At 60.0% G+C, this 25,313-nt stretch overlaps 1 protein-coding gene across 1 annotated transcript; it reads right to left on the bottom strand.

The window, feature by feature from the left end:
• ADGRA2 (adhesion G protein-coupled receptor A2) lies at positions 1-23,435 on the bottom strand. Its single transcript, XM_064731084.1, has 19 exons — positions 23,182-23,435; positions 14,278-14,349; positions 10,443-10,514; positions 10,287-10,358; positions 10,074-10,145; positions 9,282-9,445; positions 9,001-9,214; positions 7,976-8,140; positions 6,812-7,013; positions 6,584-6,733; positions 6,292-6,453; positions 5,981-6,196; positions 5,044-5,245; positions 4,603-4,811; positions 4,369-4,496; positions 3,872-3,995; positions 3,637-3,782; positions 3,221-3,310; positions 1-2,724 (listed from the first exon to the last, which is right to left on the bottom strand). The coding sequence occupies exons 1-19, from the start codon at positions 23,400-23,402 to the stop codon at positions 1,542-1,544; spliced, it is 3,864 nt and encodes a 1,287-aa protein (XP_064587154.1). The 5' UTR covers positions 23,403-23,435; the 3' UTR covers positions 1-1,541.
• Positions 23,436-25,313: the final 1,878 nt, after the last annotated feature.

Here is a 25,313-nt window from a genome sequence, read left to right on the forward strand (position 1 = left end):
TTGGCATATCTTTAATATATTAAACAAAACATATCTGCTAGAAACATTCTATTCATATAAAAATGCAAAAAAGACCCCTTTAAAGACATTTCTTTGGCATATTTCCCTCCCCTCCCCCCGGATATTGCAGGAAGCTCTGTTGATATGTCATTGGCTTGTAAACACACCGAGTGTAATTAAGAATACAAAGCTTTTTCTCTAATACTGTCACAATGCAGCAAGCAATAGAACCACGAGGCATCAGCCAGGCTGAGGAGAGGCTGCAGGAGCTGCAGGAAGGGTTTAAACTGTGTTAAATCCCAGGGACAACGAAATATTTCAACATTTAACTGGGCAGAGAAGCCGAGGCGGGCAGGGAGTGGCAGGTTAGGCTCAGGGGTACCCCAGCCCCGTGGGGTGAGTGGTTCCCAGGTGGGACCAATCCCCACTAAGTGCTTTTTTTCCTCCCCTGGCTCGTGGCCCTGCCAGCCCCACGACCCCTCGGAGGTAGCTGCGTCATTAAACTCATTTGCAGGCGGGGGAAACTGAGGCAGGAGAGGCTGGAAAGGGCAGGGGAGGCACCAGGCTCCCACCTTCCTCCTCTGCAGCCTGGCTGGTTTACCTGTGTGCTGGGAAAAAGGGGAAATTTGTTTTCCAGTGGGAACAATAAGTGCTTCTCCAGGTTCCAGCCCTTTGACCGTCCGAGGAAGGTCCCCAATTCCTTGGCATCGTTCTCTCGCGTTCCCAGGAATGCTCCCTGCTCCCCAGAATGGCCTCTGCCTTCCTAAGAGCAAACCTAGGTATTTTCTGAGCTTGAAGCCTGGATTAAGGACACAGAGCAGCTCTGGGCCTCTCCCACCTCTTGGTTCTTGGGTGCTTTGGCACAGAGGGTCAGTCCTGGCAGCAGCACAGGTCTGCCAGCCCACCCCACTGCATGGCTTGAGCCTCTGAGGACTTGGGAGCATTTTCTGGCTGTGGTTTTAATGTCTGGAGCCTTTCCAGGCCCTTATTTTAGTGTCTGGCATTAAAGCAGTGCAGACAATCACCTCACCTTGGAGCTGAGGCTCCTCTTACCTTGTGCTTGGCTTTGCAATATGGCTTTGGCACGGCGCAGCCCCCAGGGCTGGCACAGCAGGAACATTCCAGAGGCAGCAGCTGCTCTCCAGAAGCAGTGTGCTCATCCTGGGGCTGTGTGCCTGCACGTGAAGGGCACTTGGAGTGGTCCCTCGGCGGGAATATTGCAGTCGTGGCACCCGGGGCCGGGAGCGGGGCCCTGGCGTCACCTACGGCTCTGTCTATACATATATACATTCAATAATATAGCTTTGAAAAATAGACATTTCCTCTGTAGAATATAAAATAGCATTTTAGGATCAATCTCAAGTGACATGCAGGAGCGATTAAAGCACGGCTGCAATTCCTGCACCGCTGCTGGAAAAGCTCGGGGTGATGGGTGGGCCCGGGGTCGTGCTGTGCCCCCCGGCTGTGCCGCCCATCCCTGCTAGTGCACGAGGAAAACGGGAAAACTCTGCGTCCGTCTGTCCGTCCGTCCTTCCCCACCTTCACACGGTGGTCTCGCTCTTCCACAGGCCGGTCTTCATGCCGGCCACGCTGTCGGCGCTGGCCAGGTTGATGTCGTACTTGCTGCCCTTGAGGCCGCCGTTGTGGCTGCCCACGTTCAGGGGGTACGAGCGCCGCTTCGCCTCCCTCTCAGCTCCACCTGGCCGCAGGTTGTCCCGGCTGCCACTCCTCCGGCGAGCCTCGCTGATGTCGGCCATCCTCCTCCCTCCATCGCTGCCCTCCGAGGGGCTGGGCAGCGCATCCCCGTCCTGCGGCATCCCCATCCTGGCCGGGCTGGTCCTGCCGCTGGGGTAGCTCTCGGAGTGGCTGTTGTGGAGGCTGCCGCTCTCGCTGGACGGCTGCTCCGAGGGGCCCCGCAGCATTTTCAAGCGGTGGTGCTTCCCGTCGCGGCACGGCTTCGTCCTGCCCCGGTGGCTCCTGCGGCCGTGCACGTTGCTGCTGTGCCTGACGGGCTTCCCATCGGCAGTGTCCGGCTCCGGGCAGGGCGGCAGCCGCGATTCCGCCTGGCTCTGGGCTACCTGCAGGTTGGTGAGCTTGCAGCGGCCTCCAGCAGAGCCAGCGCTGCTGGGTGAGGAGGATGAGGAGGCTCCGGAGCGAGCGGCCTCCGGCTCGCAGCCGATGAAGACCTGCGAGCCATCCTCTGGCCCCAGCCCGGGGTGCACGTAGGCCTGCATGGGCAGTGCGTTCCGGTACGAGGGGCAGCACGAGAACCAGGAGCTGAGCACGTCCCGGCGGCGCAGGCAGTGATGGATGAAGATGAAGAGCCCCAGCGCCACGGCGGTGACGCCGTAGAGGCAGCTGAAGACGATGCTCAGGTACCAGCGCTGGGACACGGCCATGGCGCCGAACGTCCACAGGGCCACGTACAGGGCGTGGGTGGCCACCAGAGCCCAGAACTGCACCCGCAGGGAGTAAACACCGTCCCCCTCAGGGCAGGGAGGCCCCGAGTTCAGCGTCACCGAGATGGAGCCAGAGTCTGTCAGGAGGTCACCGGTGGCCCCCAATCGCGGCGGGGGCTCCAGCGGCTCCGGGATGTCCTTCTGGTGCGAGGGGCGGCACTGGAGGCTGAGCCCGGCACAGAGGAAATAAATCCAGGTGACGAGCAGGATGAAGGCCACGGGGACGTAGAAGGCGCCCAGGCTGGGCCGCCACACCAGCCAGCAGCTGTGTGGGAGGAGAGGGGCTCTGAGGGGCCTGGAGCTGCTCAGAGGGCACCTCTGCCCTCATGGCAGGGCTCTCATAAGCTCACAAGCTATCCAGCCAAAGATGAGGTAACTCGTAACAAGGTAAGTCATAACAAGGTAAGTGTACTGGAAGGTGCACTTAGGCTACCAAGACGTAGCTTAAACAAAAGCATTCAGCTTACACCTGAAAGATGTCTGTTAATGCCAGAACATCTTGATGCCAAACTCTAGCCCAATTGACATGACCTGGAATAACAAAGCTACTCCCCACACCCAGCTAAAGCATTTACTAGTCCCAGTGCAGGAGATCGGCCCTGTGGAGCTGCCTGGATGATTTTTTCCCAGTAACTCTCAGGAAAAAACTCACTGACCTTTCCCCAGACTTCTCCAGATTCCCAGTGCCACCAGTTCCCTGCCCCAGCAGAGAGAGGCCACCCACTTGGGAGGGAGGAAGGGTCGAGCAGGGACACACTTACTAGGGGTTGTTGTCGTGGTAGTTTTGGATGTTGACAGCTGCTGTGATCCCACAGATGATGAGGGGGATGCCACCGGCGATCAGGTAGAACCTGCAGGGAGGGGAAATGTCACTGCACACCTGGAGAGCACGGCATGGGCTCGTCCAGGGCAGCAAATCCCACCCCAGCCCCTTGAGCCTCTGAGGGCCTGATGGGGATTTTATTGATGAACTTATTTTGAAGTTGATGATGAACTTTCATTCCCAGAAGGAGGTGAGGCTTTCTGTTCCGGAATGGATGGACATTATTATTGGTATTAGGCTGATTAAGAAGGAAGTTTTGATTGTGCTGGGGGTATTTTTGAGGTTGTTGGATAGAAGAGGGAATAGGATGGGGGTGGAGAGGGTTGCTGGAGGTGGGGGCAGAGGGGGCCATACCTCAGCATTGGTCTGGGGGCTGCCTGGGACGCATCCCTGTCCGGCTGCTGCGGCGCCTTCCAGCTCAGCTCCTTGTAGAGCACTCGGGCTTTCACCGCCATCCAGAGCAGCGTGGAGAGCGACGAGTAGTGCAAGATGATGCCGACCTGCGGGAGGAGGCGGCGGTTGGCGCCGGGATGTCGCAGACCCCCGGTGCCCGGTGCCCACGCAGGGCTGGGCGCTGCCCGGTACCCACGGCCTGGCACACGGCCCGGTAGCCGGTGAGGGTGATGCCTCCCGCGAAGACGGCGGCCGTCATGGCGATGTGAAAGCACAGGTTCAGCAGCATGTGCCAGCCCTTCCGCGGGATGAGGATGGTGCTGCAAGAGCGAGAGCACAGAGGGCACCTGTGAGATCCTACCTGGTCCTGAGAGAGCCACAAATGCTGCACCTGGGGGAGGCACCCACAGCCTGGAGGGGGTGTACAGGTACGTGCATGCACACAGGTAAAGGAGCAGGACCCAGGGCCACTTGAAGAGCAGCACATTCCCTGAGAATGTGCTCCCTCACTGTCCTGAGAACCCCCATCCTAAAGGGCTGTATCACTGCACAGCCATGCCCACACACCTTCTCCTGGCTTGGGGAGAAGCACCGGGGAGCTGGGGCACCTGGGGAGCTGTTCCCATTGCCCACAGAGACCCCCAGCCCAGCCCAGCCCCCAGAGCAGCACCCAGGCACTGGACACTCCCTCACCCGTGGTGGACGATGTAGGTGATGATGGTGGTGAAGAGGCAGAGCAGCAGCACGGCCGTGCAGGTGTACATGGCCGGGTGCAGCACCTCCACAGCTCCTTGTGCCTCGCTGGGGAACCCACTGAGCTCCTGCACAGCACAGCACAGCCCGTCAGACCCCACAGCAGCAGCCCTGTGCCCCTGACACCCCCACAATCACCCTCCCTTCTCCCCCTGGTGCTGTCCCCACACCTACCATGAGCACGGCCACGTTGCTGAGGTGCCGGCAGTGCAGGGAGGTGACGTTGGGCTCACGGGCAGCCAGCTGGCACCCCTCAGCACTCCAGCCCCCCATGCCCCCCAGCACCTCGAAGTTCCAGTAGGCAGCCACGGGGTCTGTGCCCTCCCCGGGGTGTCGCAGGGACACGGCCACCGGCTCGGACAGGTTCCCCACTCCACAGCCATCTGCAGCCACAGAAAACCAGCTCAGCAGCACAAGTGACACCCCTCCACCTGCACCCCAGAGGGGCTGGGCACAGGGGACATCCCACACATTGCCACCTCCCCATGAGGACCCCAGGGATGGCTCAGCACCATCACAACGCCCCAGGGAGTCCCATGGGGCACCCCAAGCACCATCACAACGCCCCAGGGAGCCCCACGGGGCGCCCCAAGCCCCCCACCATGCCGCCCTTACAGGTCCCGGCGTAGATGACCGGCGTGGCCACGCTGCGGCGTTTGCCATCGTCGGCCAGGCGCGAGGAGTTGCCGGTGCTGCAGAAGAGTTTCCCGTTTCGGAACACCAGCAGCTGGAGCTTGCAGTTGGCCCCGGGCGTGGCTGGGGTGGGGCTGGAGAACAGGGTGGGCGGCAGCTGGATGGAGGCCAGGGCGATGCTGTTCTGCGGGTGCAGGCACTGGTGAGCACCCCGAGCCCCCCAACCCCAGCCCCCGACCCCCCTGATTAAAAAGAAAGCTTTAACTGTGTTTATGATTGTGCTGGGGGTGTTTTTGAGGTTTAGGACTAGTGAGAGGTGCATTGCTTTCACTTGGATTTGCACCAAGATGAGTGGCTCCTAAGAGCATTGAATTGCTATTATCCTTTGAAAGTAAGGAGACTGAGCTTTTATACTCAGATACAAGAGTTAGCAGTTCTCGCTGGTTTTACCTCTCCTCAGCAGGTAAGAAGGGTTTAACTTCTATTTTTAGAGTCAAGGTCTAATGTTTTGGTTAAAACTATACTTTCACATGGGGATGAAGGAGATTAGTTTGGGTTTAAGGATTAGAAGCATCGTGGGGATTATGTGGAGGGCTATGAGGAGATGTTCTCCTGTGGAGGAGTTTTGGATTGATGTGATGTGGGATGGGAGGGTACCTACAAGCACAGCCCCCGACCCCAACCCCCCAACCCCAGCCCCCCGAGCCCATTCCTTGGTGTGGAAGCTGCTCAGGGACATGTCTGTTTGGGGATGCTTATGGAGTGATGATGACGGTTGATTATTGGTTTTGATACTAGGAAATACAGAGGAAGGATAATTGAAAGTGTATTAATGACAATTGATTTGGATAATGTAGGGATATACGGTTTAATTATTTGACAAAAAAACCAAATTTTGTCAAAAATGTCGTTCCTGTACCTTGATGTGGAAGCTGCTCAGGGAGATGTTGGGGCGCCCTGTGGTGCAGCGCAGCCGGAGCTGCTGGTCAGGGGTGGGCTCTGCCCCCCGCTCGGCCTGGGGGGGCCGTCCTGGGGGGCTGGGGGTCCCATCCCAGCGCTGGAAGGCCACGCAGCTCAGCCCCACGTAGCTCTCGGGCTTCACCACGTACGCCTCGAAGGCGATGTTGCGAGAGTTCTGCCAGCACCACGGAGAGATCATCAGCCCTGGCATGGGCACAGAGCCCCTGGCATGGCCAGAGAGCCCACCCAGCCCCCTGTGCTCCCCCTCACCACTGCCATGTGCTGGGAGTTGCTGCCCAGCGTGTGCGCCGCGATCCTCTCCAGGGAGCGCACGATGCTGGTGCAGGCCTTCTCCTCCTTCTGGGACATCCACAGGATGTGGTCGTCCACCAGCATGATGTTGCTGGCCATCTCCACGATCACGTCTGTCAGCTGGGGACAGCAAGCAGCTCTGCAAAGAGCTACCGCCGTCCCCCGAGGAAACACCCCAATTCACGCTTTTCTGCCCCAAAAGCACCAGGCTGCACTGGGGCAGGCAGGGGTCACCCGCAGTGCTCATTACCTGCTTGATCTGGTCCACGTAGCCAATAAACTTCTCGATCATCTGGGCCACGTAGAGTACATCAACCATGTCTGAGAAGTTGGCTGCCTCGGCCGTGTAGACGCGGAGCTGGTGAGCCAGGGTCAGCGCGTTGGAGGCATTGATGGGCATCTGCAGGGTGGCACGGCCACGGTGGGTCACTGGGGGGTCACTGGGGGTCACAGCCAAGCCCCCGGGCCCCCCACTCACCAGCACGAAGGTGTAGAGCACGCGGGTGATGTCGTTGGTGTAGAGGCAGTGGGAGTAGTCGCCGTCCTCCCAGCGCCCGGTGCGGTCGCAGCGCCGCCACGCCTGCTTCTCGCCCGCCGCGCCCGCGCCCGCCGGCCCCGCGGCGAACGGGTGCTGCAGGCAGGGCTGGAAGGCCGTGATCCCCGCCAGGGTGCGGGGCCACCTGCAGTGGGCACCACACGGTGACCCCGGGGCAGCCCTGCCCCGAGCCTGCTCCCCCCGTGCTGCCCCTGTGCACCGGTGTGATGGAACAGCCTGTTTCAGTCATCCTGGTTCTTTCCCCAGAACCCCTTCCCCTCCCTTGCTTAGAGCTGTCTGTCAATCTTGGCACTCCAGCAAGGGCGTCGAGTGATTGGCAAAGTTCAAAAGATGCCTCTTAGCCCTGGGGACATTGGGCCATCCGGGTGTCATTTGTCCCCTGAGACTTCCCCCTACCTTACCTGGTTGGTGGGATCCCTATCCCTATCCCCTTCCCTTCCCTTCCCTTCCCTTCCCTTCCCTTCCCTTCCCTTCCCTTCCCTTCCCTTCCCTTCCCTTCCCTTCCCTTCCCTTCCCTTCCCTTCCCTTCCCTTCCCTTCCCTTCCCTTCCCTTCCCTCTCCCTGGGGTTAAAAGACACAGCAACCACGAGGTTTTGTGGAAGGGAGAGGTAATTGGCACACCTGGGGAAAGAACCAGGATGACTGAAACAGGCTATTACATCACACCGCAACACCACAGCGCCCTCAGCACTCCTGGGCTCTGGGGATGCTGACGTGCTGCTCCCCCAAAATCCCCCACCCTCCCCAGCCCCGTATCCCGCTCGGCTCCGTCAGCACAGGGGGAAGCAGCGGGCAGTGGGGGGCACCGCTAATTTAATCCACATTGCATGTGCCAATAATTTATATTCCGTAAGGGCCCCGCCGGGGTTACGGCGGGCGCCCGGAGCCTTTCGTCTCGTGCCAGAGAAATTCCAACACCTCTGCTGCTGGAGCCAGGCTGCGCCGCCGGCACGGGAAGCCCTTCAAAAGCCGCCCCGTTAATCGCTACCAGACACGCGGTCACCTGCGGCCAGCGGGGCCCTGCACACATCCCTCCCTATTCGTGTGTCCCCCCTGCCGCCACACCTGTGCCACCCAGGGCCCCACCTGAAGTCCCCGCGGTTGTTGGTGACCCTCTCGGCAGGGCAGTAGGATGCAGAGGTCTCCAGCACCACGATCTCCACCTTCTTGCTGACGTTGCCCTGCGAGGTGGAGACGGCGCATTCCCACTCGCCGTTGGCGGAGACGTGGATGTTGGAGAGGATGAGCTCGCTGCGGGCACAGGAGAGGGGCTGGCACGGTGATCCCCCAGGCTTGGGGACAGGGGGACACAGGCCATGGAGCACCAAAGGTGCCCACACTCTGCAGCCCACCCACAGCACTGGGTACCTGACCCCAGCTGGGGGCTGCTACAAATCACAAACAGGACAGAACTGCTGGGAACGTGCCTTGAGCTGTTTGATTTTCCAGCATCAGTCTCATTCCATGGTTATGACAATGGGAAGATGCCACCAGCTCACATCCCAGGCAGCAGACCAAGAACTTAATGTTACAACTCACTTTATAAATTTTTTGACCAATCACACAAAGCAAAAGCACATTGACAGTAGTTCTGTCCAATTACTATAAGCACAGGTACCTTTGGTTAAAACAATGCTTGCTTATTTCGAATACAATCCCTGCTTGTGAGCCTTAAAACACAATGCACAGAGCTCCATTATTAAGCTTAGAACTTCCTAATATCTTGCTAAATAAACTTTTCTGTAGCTTAGAGAGTTATTCTAGATAAGGGTTAATATACAGATTACTCTTTTATTTGTCCTTGCTTTTCTACAGTAAATAATTATTATTTACTATAATTCTTTTAAATAGTTTTTCTGCTGACCTATATGATGGCTGCTGCTTAGCTCTAATCACAGTTCTACTGCCTCTGGGGGCTGCCTTTTGCAGCTTTCCCAAAACCCTCTGATTTTGTGGATTCCCACAGGTACCCACACACCTGTGACTCCTGTGGTCATCTCCATTCCCATACCATCGCTATCTCAATCCCAATTCCATCTCCATCCCAATTCCATCTCCATCCCAATTCCATCTCCATCCGTTCCCGCTCCCATCCCGGCCCCACCCCTGACCTGGTGATGAAGGTGCAATCATGGATGAGACTCTCCTCCACGATGACACCCGTCTGCTCATCCTCCCGCACGGGCTGCCGGTTGTGGAACCAGCGGATCTGCGTGCTGTTATCCAGGTAGGTGGCCGTGCACTGGAAGGGCAGCCGGTCGCCCTGGAACACCACCTGGCGCAGCGACGGGATCAGCTGGTGCGTGTGCAGCTCCGGGGCTCCCGCTGCGGGGGACACAGGTGAGCCCGCGCCGCCGCCGCCGCCGCCGCCCCCGCCCCGGCCCCGGCTCACCGCAGCGGAGCTGCCCGTCCCGCGCCCCTCGCAGCGCCACGCCGCGCAGCTGCCCGGGGAAGGCGCACGCCGTGCGCTCCGACAGCTGCGCCGGCCGCTCCCGGGCCCAGCGCAGCACCCAGCGCAGGTTGCAGTCGCACGTCAGGTACTCGGTGGCAAAGTCCCTGCAAAGGGGATGGTGGCACTGAGAGCCTCGGCAGGGTGGCAAAGTCCCTGCGAGGGATGGTGGCACTGCAGGGCTGGGGTACCCACCCACCCAGGATGGTGTCACTGCAGGGCCTGAGAGCCTCGGCAGGGTGGCAAAGCAAGGGATGGTGGCAAAGCAAGGGGATGGTGGCACTGCAGGGGTGGGGCACCCATGGGCCCTGAGAGCCTCGGCAGGGTGGCACAGTCCTTGCAAGGGATGGTGTCACTGAAACTCTTGGCAGGGTGGCACAGTCCTTGCAAGGCATGGTGTCACTGTAGGGCCTGAGACCCTTGGCAAGGTGGCAAGCAAGGGGATGGTGGTGAAGCAAGGGGATGGTGGCACTGCAGGGTAGGGCAACCACTGGCTCTGAGACCCTCAGGAGGGTGGCAAAGTCCCTACAAGGGATGGTGTCACTCCAGGGTGGCAAAGCAAGGGGATGGTGGCACTGCAGGGGTGGGGTAACCACCAGCCCTGAGACCCTTGGCAGGGTGGCACAGTCCCTGCAAGGGATGGTGTCACTGCATGGCTGGGGCACCCACAGGCCCTGAGACCCTCGGCAGGGACCCCCCCTCCCCAGGTGCTGGAATCCCAGGGCACCAACTCACACAACTTTCAGCGACGGGAGCTCATCAAAAACACCGGGCGGGAGGCTGGAGAAGATATTTCCAGACATGTTCCTGTGGGACAGGAGAGAAAGATGGCATGGAGCTGGCCAGGAAGCTGCTGGGAGAGGGGACACCTGTGGGGACACCAGGGACACCCCCTGGCTCTCAGGAGAGGGGACAGGGCTGGCCAGGATGTCCCCAGGAGCCACTTACAGCCGGAGGAGGTTGTGGAGGCCCTGGAAGACGCTGGCACTCAGGCAGCCGATGCGGTTGTTGGAGAGGTCCCTGCCAGGAGAGCGGAGGGGCCATCAGGGCTGGGGATGCCCCACTGTCCCCGTTGTTGTCCCCAGGGCCAGCCCCAGCACTTACAGCCGCTTCAGCTCGGGGAGGCCGAGGAAGGCGCCTGGCTGCACCGTGCTGATCAGGTTGTTCTTCAGGTCCCTGGGGGAGACAGGCACAGCTCTGGGAGGTGTTTTGGGGAGCCCCATCTCCAGGAGACACAGCTCTGAGGGCACAAGCACACCTGTGCCACTCCTGCCCCATCTCCTCCATTGTTGGGGAAGATGGAACAGGAAAGCCTTATCAATATGATTGTCTGGCAAAAGATTTTGAGAATATGGAAACTCTGAGTGAGATTGAAATGAAAGCAAGCTTTGAGATCCCTCAGTTACTGAACAACTGGAAAACAATGGTGTGGCTGGCTGAAGGTGATCCCCTTTGGATGGAACAACACCCTCTGCTTGCAGACAGCTCCAAGGGTCAGAGCAGACCCTACAGCTTGGCAGAAGGGGCCCAAAGAGGAGTTTTTAGGGTTTAAAATGTAACACAGGATGGTAATGTAATGATCTTATAGGCTGTGTGTAAATGCTGTAGGATTTGTATCTTGTACTGGATTGGTTAGTGAGAATTAGAATATTCAACACAGAAAATGATTTATGATATTAGAATGGGAACTTCACCCTCTCATCCTCTCTCCTCCTCTCTTCTCTCGGGCCTGCTCTGAGCTGTGCCTGGCAGCTCCCAGCAGGGCCCTTTGCAATAAACCCCAAATTCCACTACCTGGCTGCAGAGATCTCTCATCTCCACCCATCCCAACCGTCCTACCCCCATTGCTCCTACACTCCATGGTGCTGCCCACCCCCTGCGAGGCCTTTGAGCAGCTTTCCATCCCATTTCTCTCTCGTTATCTCTCCGAGGGATGCAGGAAAGGGGCATCTGCTGCCCCTGGGTGCCCTGTGGGTGTCCCCACACGCTGGCTCTGGCTGCTGGCACCAGCCCCACATTGCTTCCTCCTGCCGGTTTATCTCCCATATGCGAGATAAGAGCCCAGCCCCTGACAGCTCCTTTGAGCAATTAGCCTGATTACAGGCGCACATCTAATCAGGGGCTTGCCTGGCACCCGCTCTGCCGGCACCGTGGGCAGCACTGGTGGCATCGGCTGCTCTGGGCACCCTCTGGGACCCGCGGCAGCTTCTGCTGAGCACCGGGGATGTCCGGGAGAGGAAATGGGATCCATGTGGAGCCGTGTTGATTTATAGCTCCTCGGCTGAGCTCCTCGCTGGGTCTCTGCTGCTCTGGGGACACCCCGTGAGCCACAGCCCCAAACCGGGATGGGGAGCGGGGTGCGAGGGGCAGAGACACGAGAGGGGCCCCTCGGCCAGAGGAGACGCAGCCGGGTCACCCCGGCCCTCTCGGCTGATGTAAAAGCCTTGCCCAGCACGGCCGCCGCTCCCGGACGGACAGACAGCCGTCCTGGGCAGGCAGGTGCGCACAGGTGAGCGCTGGTGCTGAAGGAACAGCTCCGCTCTCACCTGCACCGCCACCTGCACCAGCAGGAGTGTCCTTGCCACAAACCCCGTCCCGCAAACCCCCGTCCTTCAAACCCTCTGGCCCCCATTCTACAAACCCCATCCTCCAAAGCCCCGTCCTGCAAACCCCACCCCACAACCTCCCATCCTGCAATTCCCATCCTGCAAACCCCATCCCACAAACCCCCATCCTCCAATTCCCATCCCACAAACCCCCATCCTGCAAACCCCCATCACACAAACCCCATCCTGCAACTCCCATCCTGCAAACCCTGTCCCGCAAACCCCCATCCTGTAAATCCCAAATCCCCATCCTGCAAACCCCATCCTGCAAACCCCCATCCTGCAAACCCCCATCCTGCAAACTCCATCCTGCAAACCCCTATCCTGCAAACCCCCTGCCCCCCGTCCAGCCGGGTTTCCCAGGGATTCCCACCCCCAGAGCCCCCCCAGCACACCCTGCCAGCCAAACAACATCTCCAGTGACAAACCTGGCTCGGGCTTGGGGGGTCTCGGTGCTGCAGGACCCCCAGCCGGGGATGGGACCGGCCTGGGACCGTGCTGGGCCCCAGGGTTTGCAGCCAGGCTGGCCTTCCTCCCTTCCTCACCCCGGCACTTCCTCCCGCAGGCCGGGGCTGCTGCTGCTGCTGATTTCCGATAAAGCTCCGCTTTTCCCTGCTCTGAGCGTTTGCCTTTGCATTCCCTGCGGTCCCGAGCCCCCTCCTCCCCCAGGCAGGGGCAGGAGAGCCAGCAGCAGCAGCTCAGTGTCACTTTTGCAAGGGGACCCCACACTTGCATGGGGACCCCAATCACCACCACGAGGGCACAGAGACCCCACTGCAGCAAATCCCGGCCCCAAGGATCCGAACCATCCTAAATCACTGCCTGGAGTGAGCCCACAACTCCCTGTGCGCCCACTGCAGCCCAGCCCAGCACAGACAGACGGACGGACGGACAGAGCCCGTCCTTGTCCCTGCTGTCACTCACCGAGCCCCCTGGCACCCCCCCCGGGGCCGTTCCCAAGCGGGGCCCTGCTAATGAGCCGCCGCATACCGTCCCCGCTCAGACTCATTAATCTCATTACGCCGCTACAAATCACCGCGGATGCCAAGCCGGGGGGAGGCGGCCGTGGGGGCACCCCTGACACGCGGGGAATGGGGTTCTCCCCGCTCTGCTGCGACCCCAAAGCCCCCACGGTGGGTGCCAGGGTGGGCAGAGACCTTGCCAGCCCCAGGATGGGGGGCGAGGGGCGCTGCAGCCCCCAACACGGGCTCCCCATGGGGCACGGCCCTGAAGGGACCCCATGAGAGCAATTATGGCTCTTGTCGGGGGCAATCAGGCGCGGCGGGGCTGGGGGAGCTCTGCCCGCCCGGCCCGGGCCCCCTCTGACCCCGTGTGGGCAGGGGGTGACCTGGGGCAGCTGCTCTCCCAGGACATGGAGAGCTTTAGGGGGGTGCAGAGCCCTGCTCCTCCCTGGGGCAGCTGAGACCCTCCAGGACATGGAGACCTTTAGGGGCACCCCGGGCTCATGGGGGTGCAGAGCAGCTGAGACCCTCCAGGACATGGAGACCCTTGGGGGGACCCCAACCCTGCTCCTCCCCAGGTGTCCCCCCCAAGCTGCTCCTTCCCATGTCCTATGAGGGTGCAGTGCCTGGAGCAGTTGCTCTCCCAGACATGGAGACTTTTAGGGGGACCCCAGACTCACAGGAGGTGCAGAGCCCTGCTCCTCCCTGGGGCAGCTGAGACCCTCCAGGACATGGAGAGACCCTTAGGGGGACCCCAACCCTGCTCCTCCCCAGGTGTCCGCCCTGGCTGCTCCTTCCCATGTCCTATGAGGGTGCAGTGCCTGGGGCAGTTGCTCTCCTAGGACATGAAGATTTTTAGGGGGACCCCAGACTCATGGGGGTGCAGAGCCCTGCTCCTCCCTGGGGCAGCTGAGACCCCCCAGGACACGGAGACCTTCAGGGGGGTGCAGAGCTATGTGCATCTGCTCTGTGGGACGGTGTCCCCAAGGTGATGCCTCTCCTGTGGGGGTTTCCACAGAGCCCACAGAGCTCAGGAATGTGTGAGACCCTCTCAGGGCCACGGCAGCGGGGAACAAAACGCCCTCAGTGCCGGTCCCTGTGCCTGCATACCTACAGATCAAACCCATCTGGGGGCCATAAATCTCCCCTCCTCGCAGCTCCCTCCATAGAGATGCCTTTCATGGAGAGATAAGAAAGTTGACTTTGTTCGGGGGGACAATGTCTCTTTTCATACCCCGCCATGCCCGGGGGTGCCAGGGGCAAATTCTGCACTGCAGAGCTGCTCCTGCTGCAGCACATCGGGGGCAGAACGTGAGTGATGGCGCTCCCACCCACCCTGGAAGCCCCCCGGTGCCCCCCAGCCCCACTCACAGCTTCTCCAGAGCCCGCAGCCCGAAGAAGGAGCCGTTCTCCAGCACCGTGATCTTGTTGTTGCCCAGCAGCCTGTGGGAAGAGCAGAGGGAGAGGGGCAGCGCTGTCACCTCACCTGCCACAGCCCCCCAGCAGTGCCCAGGGGCTGGCAGGAGCGAGGACAGACAGACACCCATGGCTGCGCCACTGTGGTGGCCGCGGAGGTGTCCCCTGCATGGCCAGGTGGGACCAGGGAATGCAGTGGGGATGCGGGAGCCGTGCTGGGATGCTCTGAGTGCTCCTCACGCCATGGACACACGGACTGACTGCCACGGACACACGGACTGCCATGGACACACAGACTGCCATGGACACACGGACTGACTGCCCTGTGCTGCCTCTTTGGCCATCACCTTGGTGCCAGGAGTTCCTGGGGCAGGAGGTGACCCCCACCCCACCCCAAGGACCTGCAGCTGCAAGGAGCCCCCCAGTTCCTGCTGCTCATCCCAGGAGCCCCCCAGCATTGAGATTTCACCCCAAAACAAACAGCTTTGCCCTCCCAAGGGCCCCTTGCGGGGTGACGGGAATGGACGGAGGGCACCAGCGCATGGAGATGCAGCCAGGAGCTCATTAAAGCTCATTAGCCCAATTAGCAGAGCCAGAGCCGGCCCTCGGGGACCAGCGGAACTCCCGTGCGGGCACCGGCGGCCGAGAGGCGGAGGGAGCGGGGGCCGGGAGGGCATCCTGGAGGCCTGGCCGGGGGAGCCGCTGCAGAAAGGGCTCATTGAGGGCGGCCCGGGGCTGTTTACACACGGGCGGGCCCGGCTCAATGGGCGCTGTGTGCTCCGCCCGGGCCCTCCGGCCGCGCTGCCCGCGGGGCTCGGGGCACGACCGGCACCGGCACCGGGATCGGGATGGAGGGGAGGGAAGGGAAGGGTCGGGGTCTGGCAGCGCTGCCCCCGCATCCTGCGCTCATAATGCGGAGCCGCCACCGGGCACCGGCGCGTCCGCGGGGCCCCGGAGCGGCCGGCGGGGAGCGGAAACGTCCGGCGGCCCCGGCGGCTGCAAATTGCTTCCACACGCCACGGCAGGACCGGCCTGGCCCCTCTGTGCCGGGGCTGGCTCAGCCCAGGGCGGGGGCAGCTTCCAGGGGTGTCCCATCGCTGCTGCACAGCCCCTGCAGCCCCTGGCTCGCCCCAATTCCCCACCACGGCATCGGGGGGGATTTGCTCAAGGCCGAGCTGTCCCCGAGGGCTCCAAGGGGTTTTCATTCCAGGAGGTTTCACAACCGAGGGCACGGGCTGCGGCCGTGGGGGCAGAACCGGAACCCCGGGGAGGCTCGCTCAGACCCTCAGGACCATCTGCACCTCTGCCACAACACCACAATTCCTGCTTTTAAAGATTTCCAGCAGGTTTTGCAGCCTCTGGTATCTGCAGCCCGACTCGGTGGCAGAACCGGAGCCCCGGACCCGCAGCCTTCAGGCGAGCCTGGGGTGGCTCACTCAGACCCCCGGGACCATCTGCACCTCTGCCACAACACCACAATTCCTGCTTTTACAACATTTCCAGCAGGATTTGCAGCCCCTGGTATCTCCAGCCCAACCCAAGGCTGCAAATCCACCCTCAGAGGCCCTACAGAAAAAGTCCCCCTGCCCAGCTCAGGGCACCCAGGTGCTGCCCAGGAGCAGAAATCCTTGACTAAAAAAGGAGGGTTTGGCACAAAAATGCTGTGCTGACAGTGATGGTTTGCCCAGAATTTTCCCCCCACAGTAAAAATTTTCCTCTTTTCTTCCCCTGTCCCAAAGCAGCCATCTGGGTCGCACTCCCCAGTCACAACCCACATCCTCCAGCACGGGTTTGTTTTGTTTTCTCCAGTTTCATGGAGATTATGTTCCAAATTGTTTTGTGTTTGGGTTTTTTAGGGATTTTTTGGTGTTTTTTTTTTTCCCCAGGAAGTTCTCATCAGGCTCCACAGCACTTTCCATTCCCACATGGCCACAGGCGGCAGAGCTGTGTGTGGGTCCTTGGCACTGTCCCCTCACAGGATATTAACTCAGAACCCCCCAAAATTAACTCAGAACTTCAAAAAATTAACTCAGAATCCCCCAAATATTAACTGAGAACCCCCAAATATTAACTGAGGACCTCCAAATATTAACTGAGATCCTCCAAGAATTAACTGAGAACCTCCAAATGTTGAGAACCTCCAAAAATTAACTGAGAACTCCGAAATATTAACTGAGAACCGCCAAATATTAACTGAGAACCCCCAAATATTAACTGAGAACCTCCAAATATTAACTGAGAACCTCCAAAAATTAACTGAGAACCTCCAAATATTAACTGAGAACCTCAAAAAATTAACTGAGAACCGCCAAATATTAACTGAGAACACCCAAATATTAACTGAGAACCCCCAAATATTAACTGAGGACCGCCAAATATTAACTGAGAACCTCCAAAATTAATTGAGAACCCCCAAATATTAACTGAGGACCTCCAAATATTAACTGAGAACCCTGAAAAATTAACTGAGAACACCCAAATATTAACTGAGAACCCCCGAATATTAAATGGGAACCCCGCAAAATCAACTGAGAACCCTCCAAAAATCAACTGAGACCCCCAAAACACAATGGGGTCACTGTGCCCACGACCCCAGCCCATGTGGGTCACGGGCCAGCAGCTGTGGGGACAGACCCAGAGCCCCCCATTGCATTTCACACCCTGAGAGGAGGGATCTGCTGGGGGGAAGGGGCTGTGGGGCTCTAAACCAGCCAGGCTCACTGAACCTGAGCTGCTGTGAGATCCAGACAGGGCTTGCAGTGTTCCCCACATGCCCAAAGGGGGATCCCCCTCACCCCCAGACTTCGCTGCCCACCCTGTCAGAACTCAGCGCATCCCTCTGGGTGTCCAGAGTTGCCAAGGACCCCATCAGGGGGCTCAGAGACCCTGGCATGCTCCCCAAAACACCTGGGGATTTGATTTTGACCCCTGGAGCAAGTTACCAGCCTTGTATGAGAACCTGAAAGTCACAGAAGTTTAAATAGTGTAGTAACAAAATCATCACAGGGTGAAAATGTGGATTTTAGGATTTTTGGTGTGGGGGTTATGGGGACAAGATGGAGGAATCAGGGCCTGTCCAGCCTTTCTTCTTCTTTTTCTCCATTTTCTGCACTGGTGTTGGCACTTTGGGATTGGTTTAGAGTAGAAGTGCACTGTCTAACATGGGTGATGGGTATTGGGAATTAAGTGTAAATATGTTATACGTAGTTTGTAATATAAAAGGACAACACAGAGTGCCTGTGGCTGCCCTGCTGAGCAGAAAGAAAAAAATTATAGATAAGAATTAATAAACAACCTCAAGACCGAAAAGTGAAGAGTCCAGACTGGTTCTTCAGTTGGGCTGAAGCAGAGACATCCTGCACATCTCGGGGCAGCAATTAACAGCAACCCGAGACTCCAGAACCTTCCCTTCTCCTTCGGGCACGGCTCCCTCACCCTGCCCGGTGCCGGGGACCCTCCTGAGCCCCCTCCTGCCGGTGACAGCCCCGCCACGGGGACAATAATCGGTTAATTGAGCGGCGGCGGCTGGAAAAGCCCCTGCGGACAATGCGGGGATTAAGGGCTGGAGCACGGAGTCAAACGGAAACGATGGCGCCCCAAGGAGCATCCTCGCACCCCGAGGATGCGGCTTGGCCACACCTGAAACATCAATAAATGCAAAAGGCAGAAACTCCTGAGGACGTGGTTAAAGGAGAGCATGGATTAATGGCTGGACTCAATGATCTTAGAGGACTTTTCCAACCTAAATAGTTCTACAATTCTAAACAAAAAAGATCCTGACTTCCCGAGTTCTAACATGGCTCTGATGTTCCCCTATCCGTGGGGGCTTGGAGCCCTCGAGGCTGCCGGCAGAGAGATACAGATCCCTTCTTCTCTTTCTCCTCTTTTTTCATCTCAAAAAGAGGAGCCAAAAACGAAAAAAAAAAAAAAAACCCACCAAGATTGTTTTTTCAAGCGTGCTGGAATCCACTTGGATAAATAACAGCTCCAGAAACCGGGCTGCTGGAACAATAAACTTCCTCTGGACCCAACCAAAAAAGGACTCGGGGAGGCGGACGGACGGACGGACGGACGGACGGACGGACAGACGGAGGCTCCCAGGGCTGGGGGGCCGCGCTGGGGGCGGGGAGGACCCGGCCCGGCCCCGCTCTCCCAGCCCGGTAATTCAAAGCAGATGCCCGGAGAGGCAGACACGGAGCGGGCTGAGCCCCCAGCGCGGCTCTGCTGCTCCGCTCCGGGGTTTGGGGAGGGAACAGAGGGGCCCCGGGGCTGCCGAGAGCTGCGGGAGGGTCTGGCAGGGAGGAAGGCGCTGGGGGAGGCAGAACCACAGCGGGGACAAGCAGCAACCTGGAGGGACCCCATGGAATCCCAGGGGAGCTCTGTGGCATCCCAGAGGGGGCCTCAATATCCTGGGGGGAACTGCATTGCAGCAAGGAGCCCACAGCACCCAGAAGGAGCCTTGCATCCCAGAGGGGACCCCACAGAATCTCAGAGGGGACCCCAGAGCATCCCAAGAGGGAACCTTGGATCCCAGAGGGGACCCCACAGCCCCCAGAGGAGATCCCAGAGGGGACCTTGTGTCCCAAAAGGGAGCCCACAGCATCTCAGAGGGGACCCCACAGCCCCCAAGAAGGAGCTTTGCATCCCAGAGGGGACCCCAGAGCATCCCAGAGGGAACCTTGGATCCCAGAGGGGACCCCACAGCCCCCGAAGGGACCTCAGAGCATCCCAGAGGGGACCCCACAGCCCCCAAGAAGGAACCTTGCATCTTAAAAGGGACCCCAGAGCATCCCAGAGGGGACCCTGAACATCTCAAAGGGAACCCACATTCCAGCAAGGAGCCCACAGCCCCCAAAAGGAGCCTTGCATCCCAGAGGGGACCCCACAGCCCTCAAAGGGGACCCCAGAGCATCCCAGAGGGAACCTTGGATCCCAGAGGGGACCCCACAGCCCCCAGAGGGAGCCTTGCATCCCAAAAGGGTCCCCAGATCATCCCAGAGGGGACCCCACAGCCCCCACAGAGGCACCTTTGCGTCCCAGAGGGGACCCCACACCTTCCAACCCGCTGGGGCTGCAGAAGCCCAGCCCGGGGTGATCCTGCCCTCCCTCCCTGCTCTGTTTGGGTGCTCGGGGGCTCTTCCCGTCCCTGCGCCGTGCCCGGGCGTTTCCTGCAGCCTCGCGTCACTCCGGGCTATTTCGGATGGTGACAATTATTGTTGCAAGCCTCGGCTTTTGTTAGCACAGGAAAAAGGAGCCCCGGAGAGAGGGCAGAGCCAGCCTGGGCTGGGATGCTCAGGGCAGCACCACGACCTGCAAAACCCAAACCCTATGGAGCTGCAGCCCCAAAAAACAACAAATAAAAAGCTGAAGAAGCTTTGAGAAAGAAACCATGTGCAGAGCCCAGGATGGAGCAGCCTCGGAGCAGGGAGTTCAAGTAGAACTGGAAATTGGTCATAAGTCAAAGCCCTCTATTCCCTGCAGACAATCTGTAATTTCGGTGCAATCAAGCTGTGCACATAAATGAGGCCTGGGCTGGGATTCCACATCTGGAAGAGGTTTGGGCTCCCGCCCGTGTGACAGCGGGGCTGGCCCAGCCCTCGTTGGGGAGGTGGCGTTTTTTCCATGGGGCGATCAGCACGGGCTCATTGGGGGGATTAAATCTCCTTAATGCCGGTCTGCAGCACCCCTGCACCTCCCAGGCACGGCCCAGAGGTGCCAAATCCCCCTGGGGCTGCCAACACAGCCGGGTGACAGAGCGGCAAGGCTGGCACCCCTCCTTCATCCCTGCAGGGAGCTGGGCACAACCTGGGTGTGAAATGGGTGTGAAATGGGGTGGGTGATGGAGAGCACACACAGAGAAACCTCTGCTGGGGATGTGTGAGCATCACCCCCTCCCCTGAGCCAAAGAACCTTGCATCCCAAAGGGAACTCCAGAGCATCCCAGAGGGAACCCCAGGGCATCCCAAAGGGAATCCCACAGCCCCCAGAGGGGACCCCACAGCACCCCAGAAAGAGCCTTGCACCCCAGAAGGAACCCCACAGCATCCTAGAGGGGACCTTGCATCTCAGAGGGGACCCCAGAGCATCCCACAGGGGACCCCACAGCCTTCCCTGCAGATCTCTCTGAGGGGAGAGGAGCCCCAGCTCTGCTCAGCAGCCATCCCTGGGACACCAGGGCCATGCTGAGCCCAGGGCAGGTCCCTGGGGGCACAGGGATCCCCCACCCCCTGTCCTTGGTGCCCCAGCCCTGCCGTGCCCCTCCTCAATGGGGGTAAATGTGCAGCAGCTGCAGCACAGGCTGATAATTCAAGATAAATAAAGAGAGAATGTGGGAAAAGCCAAATGGGAGGCAGGACCAGGGAGCCACAGGGTGACAGACCTCCTGCAGCCACCCAAACCTCTCTGGCCGTCTGTCTGTCTGTCCCCAGCATGGACAGCTGGACACGGGCAGGGCCAGCGTCCCTCCCTGCCCTGCAGGGAAGAGCCTCCCCCGTGCTGAGCACTCCTGGCTCCAGGCTGGGCCGGATGAGAGCTGGAGCTCGGCTCTGCTTTGAAGTGACGCTGCCACAAACACATTTCCTGCAGCGGGGACAACAGCAGCGCTGAGAACCCTGGGGACAGAGGGGACAGAGGGGACCTGGAACCCTGGGGACAAAAGGGATTTGGAACCCTGGGGACAAGGGGGACGCAGAACCCCGGGGGACAGAGGGGATCTGAGAACCCTGGGGACAGAGGGGACAGAGGGGACAGAGGGGACCTGGAACCATGGGGACAAAAGGGATTTGGAACCCTGGGGACAAGGGGGACGCAGAACCCCGGGGGACAGAGGGGATCTGAGAACCCTGGGGACAGAGGGGACAAAGGGGACCTGACCATCCTGGGGGACAGAGGGGACCTGGCACAAACAGGACCTGGCACCCTGGAGCACACGTAGAAGCCCTGTTCACAGCCAGCTCACCCCCAAAATTCAAGATTTGTGTGTCACTGCCACAAACAGGTTTCCTGAAGCAGGGACAACAGCAGTGCTGAGCACCCTGGGGACAGAGAGGACCTGGAACCCTGGGGACAGACAGAACCTGGCACAGACAGGACCTGGCACCCTGGAGCACACGTAGGAGCCCTGCTCACACCCAGCTCACCCTCAGAATTCAAGATTTGCCTGTCCCCAGCAGGCTGTCCCCCAGGCACGTGCAGCCCCTGCCACATGCCTGGGCCCCTCCATTCCCTGCCCGCACCCCAGTGGCTCCAGGAGACGCTCCCAACGTCGGAGCCTCTGGTTTTGATTGTTGCATCTGGAAAGGGTTTGGAATAAATCATGTTTACTGCACGAGAGCAGAGCCAGGGTCACCGCATATTTGTAGGTTTCTGCCTACGCCTGTAGGTTTCATGTCACGTTTTAGTGGGATCGTGTAATGCCCTAATGCCTCTGCACGGTCATCCCAGCCCCTCCAAGGCAGCCAGCACAGCTCAGCACAGCTCAGCACAGCCCCCTGCACCGCTGGGAACAGCTGGGAGCAGGGATGTGGCAGGGGATGATTTCCCCAAACACAAACTGACAAAGGACTGAACGTCCCCACGAGTGTTTGTGAGGGGCTGACACACAAGGAAGGGCCCTAAGAGGAAAAACGCGAAGAGCAAAGCTCACAAATGGGATGGAGAGCCCAGCTGTCACCTGGCTGAGGCTCCCCAGTGTCCCCCACCACGGGAAGCCCAAGACACCCATCAGTGCTGCTGTTCTGGGACAATTTCTGCTTTTGCTGTGGCTGCTGCACTCAGGCCCTGCTCGTGGCACCATCTGTGGCTTTGGTGCCTTCACAGCCACACTCCAGTGGGGACAGTGGTGCCACTGGGGTCACTTTCAGTGCCACCATCACCCCAAAGCAATGAGCAGCACCCGAGAAACCACAGCAATGCCAACACAGCCCATGAGTTCGAGCATGTGAGGCACCCCCAGACCCGACTCTGTCCCACCCACCCCAGCCCCATTCAGGAGGGCAAGGCTGCGGCACAGCGTGGGGAAAAGCCACGCTCCCCCCAGCTGCAGAGCCGCCAGCCCAGCCTCCAATCCAGATTTTAATTCAAACATCTCCTCTGGAGTTATAAATAAACCCTGCAGCGAGCAGCACACGGCTGCCAGCTCCAGCCGAACCCCAGCCCCCGGCACGGAGAGAGAGGAGCCTTTGGGGATGGAGCGGCAAAGCCAGAGCCATTAACCGCTCCCGATGGCCTCGCAGGAAATATTTCCAGGGACTTTCAAACAAAAACATGCTCCCCAGCACGCAGAACGCTGCGGAGGGAGAAGGAGCGCGTTTCCTGCATTTCCAGCTCAGCAGCGCAGAGCCGCGACACCCCTTTATCGCGATTTAAACCGCGCAGCACAGAGCGACCCTTTATCGCGATTTAAACCACGCCACGCAGCACCGAGCGACACTTCCGCGGGTGCACCGAGAGAAAAAAGGAATTTTTGCGCTCCGCACCCCGCGGGGCTGCCCGGTTCCCGAATCCCCGCAGCATCTGCCGAGCACGGGGCGATGCCGGGCACGGAGAGGGCTCAGAGCCAGCCACGCGTGGGCTCTGCTCTTATCCCGCTCGGGGGGCCCTGGGACAGCGGGGATTGCCCGGCGAGATGCCCAGGGGAGATGCCCGAGGAAGATACCCGGGAGAGATGCCCGGGGACAGAGGGGGATGCCCAGGGGAGATACCCAGGGAGGTGCCCCGAGGGAGATGCCCGGGGCACAGGGGATGCCCGAGGAGGTGGCCGGGGATGATGCCGGGGATAGGGGGAATGCCCGAGGGAGATGCCCAAGGAGGTGCCCGGGGCACAGGGGATGCCCGGCCGCTGCCGCTCGCGGTACTCACAGCGTGACGGTGCCCTCGGGCAGCAGTTGCGGCTCGGGCGGCGCGGGCAGCCCCGCTCCGCTGCAGACCACCCTCCTCCGGGGCGCTCCGGGGCCGCCGCCCGCCTTGGCCCGCTCGGCCGCGCACTTACAGCCCAGGCTGAGCGCGGGGCAGCTCCGAGCGCCGGCCCCGGGGCCGCTCAGCGCCGCCGCCAGCAGCACCAACGCCGCCGCCCTCCGCATGGCCCCGGCCCCGGGCCACGGCTCCGGGCTCCGGCTCCGCGCCCGCCGCCGCCGCCCCGATCCCCGGGGCGGCTCCGGCGGCGCCGCCTCCCCCGCTCGCTCTCCGCGCTCCGCCGCCGGCCCTGGCGCCTCCCCCGGCCCGCCCCGGCCCGCCCCGGCCCCGCCGACGGCACCGAGCGGGAGCCCCGTGGGGTCCCGCAGGACCGGCAGTGGCGATGCCGCGGTCCCACGGAGCGCTCCGGGTGCTCCCAGCCCGCGCCCAGCGTGGATCAGAGCCCGCAGGGTCCCTGTGGCCACCTCGATGCGACATCCCGGCTGTGACAAGCGCAGGGAACAGCTGGGCAGGGATGTGGCAGGGGATGATTTCCCCAAACACAAACTGACAAAGGACTGAAAGTCCCCACGAGTGTTTGTGAGGGGCTGACACACAAGGAAGGGCCCTAAGAGGAAAGCTCACAAGTGGGATGGAGAGCCCAGTGTCACCTCCCTGAGGCCCTCCAGTGTCCCCCACCCAGGAGCTCTTTTTGTGAGTTTTTCGGGAGTTCTGTGCTGTCCCAAAGCTCTCACAGTTCACTCCGTGGTCACTGCCTTGTCCCCTCCCAGCTTCCTCTCTGCTTCCCTGTTTGCTCCGCTGCTTTTCTCGCTAAGTTCAATATTTTTCTTCCCGTTCCCCCCTCCCACGTCCCCGCAGCCCTCCCGGCCGCCCCGGGGCTCGGCTTCTCCGAGGCCACGGCTCGCTGCAGCGCCGAATCAAAAGGGATCAAAAGGCGGCAGTGAAGTCTGCGGGACCCCGTGCCAGGAGGGAGCGGAGGGAAAGGGTCATGGAAGGACGACGAGACGACGCTGGGAATGCGGTTTCTCTCCAGGACCAACAGCTCCTGGAGGGGAAAAGAAATTTACTCCTTTCTCTAAATAAATAGGACCCGGCGTGGCAGAATAAGGCGCTGGGGAGCAGAAAACTGCTCAGCTCATACCCAGAACTGCTCAGCTCACACTCAGAACTGCTCAATTCACAGCCCAGGCTGCTCCCACATGTGCTCCCGGGCACCCAGGCAGGGACAAGGATTGTGGCACCAAGGGCTCTTCCATGGCCAGTCCCACCCTACAGACCTCCCATTTTGGCACCAGGGATCAGCTGTGGAGCCCTGGAGAGCAGCATCATCCTGCTGGTGAGAGAGACAATGAGGTGTCCCACGTATTTCCGTTTTTTGTTGGGTTTTTTTTCTTCCCGTTTTTTTCCACTGAGCAGAATTTTCCCTGCCTGGGGAATGACGCTGCCCCAGAGTGAGCCCTGGCACAGGACACCCTTGGCTCAAGGGGTCTCGGGGGCAGGGTGGGATTGTCCTGGGCTTGTCCCGTGCAGCACCAACGATCCTGGTGGGTCTCTGTCCGAGCCAGCTGACTGTGATTGGCCATTAATTAGAAACAACCACATGAGACCAATCACAGATGCACCTGTTGCATTCCACAGCAGCAGATAATCAATGTTGACATGTTGTTCCTGAGGCCTCCCAGCTTCTCAGGAGGAAAAATCCTAAGGAAAGGGTTTTTCATAAGAAAGTGTCTGTGACACTCTCAAAGACCCCTTCCAGCACTGCCCAGAGCAGGAGTGGCCTGGGGGGGGGATGAGCTCCAGGCTGGAGCCTGCTGCTCCCCCTGGGCATTCCCACAAGGGAGAGGAGTCTCTCACACCCAGCACAGCACCACACAGAGACACCCCAAAACTCCTCAGGATACTGGGATCAGCCACCTCCTTTCACTGCATGAACCCCAAATGAAGAAATCTGAGTCTCCAGGAGCTCCAGCACTAGAATTGCATCCATGACCCTCTGAAGCAATCACACTGCTGTGCCTCCCCTTCAGGATTTCAGCCTCTAAACTCCCTCCAAGAACAGTGAGAACCTTGTCCAA

This window comes from Zonotrichia leucophrys, chromosome 22 (genome assembly GCF_028769735.1).
Source record: "Zonotrichia leucophrys gambelii isolate GWCS_2022_RI chromosome 22, RI_Zleu_2.0, whole genome shotgun sequence".
Classification (NCBI taxonomy): Eukaryota; Metazoa; Chordata; class Aves; order Passeriformes; family Passerellidae; genus Zonotrichia; species Zonotrichia leucophrys.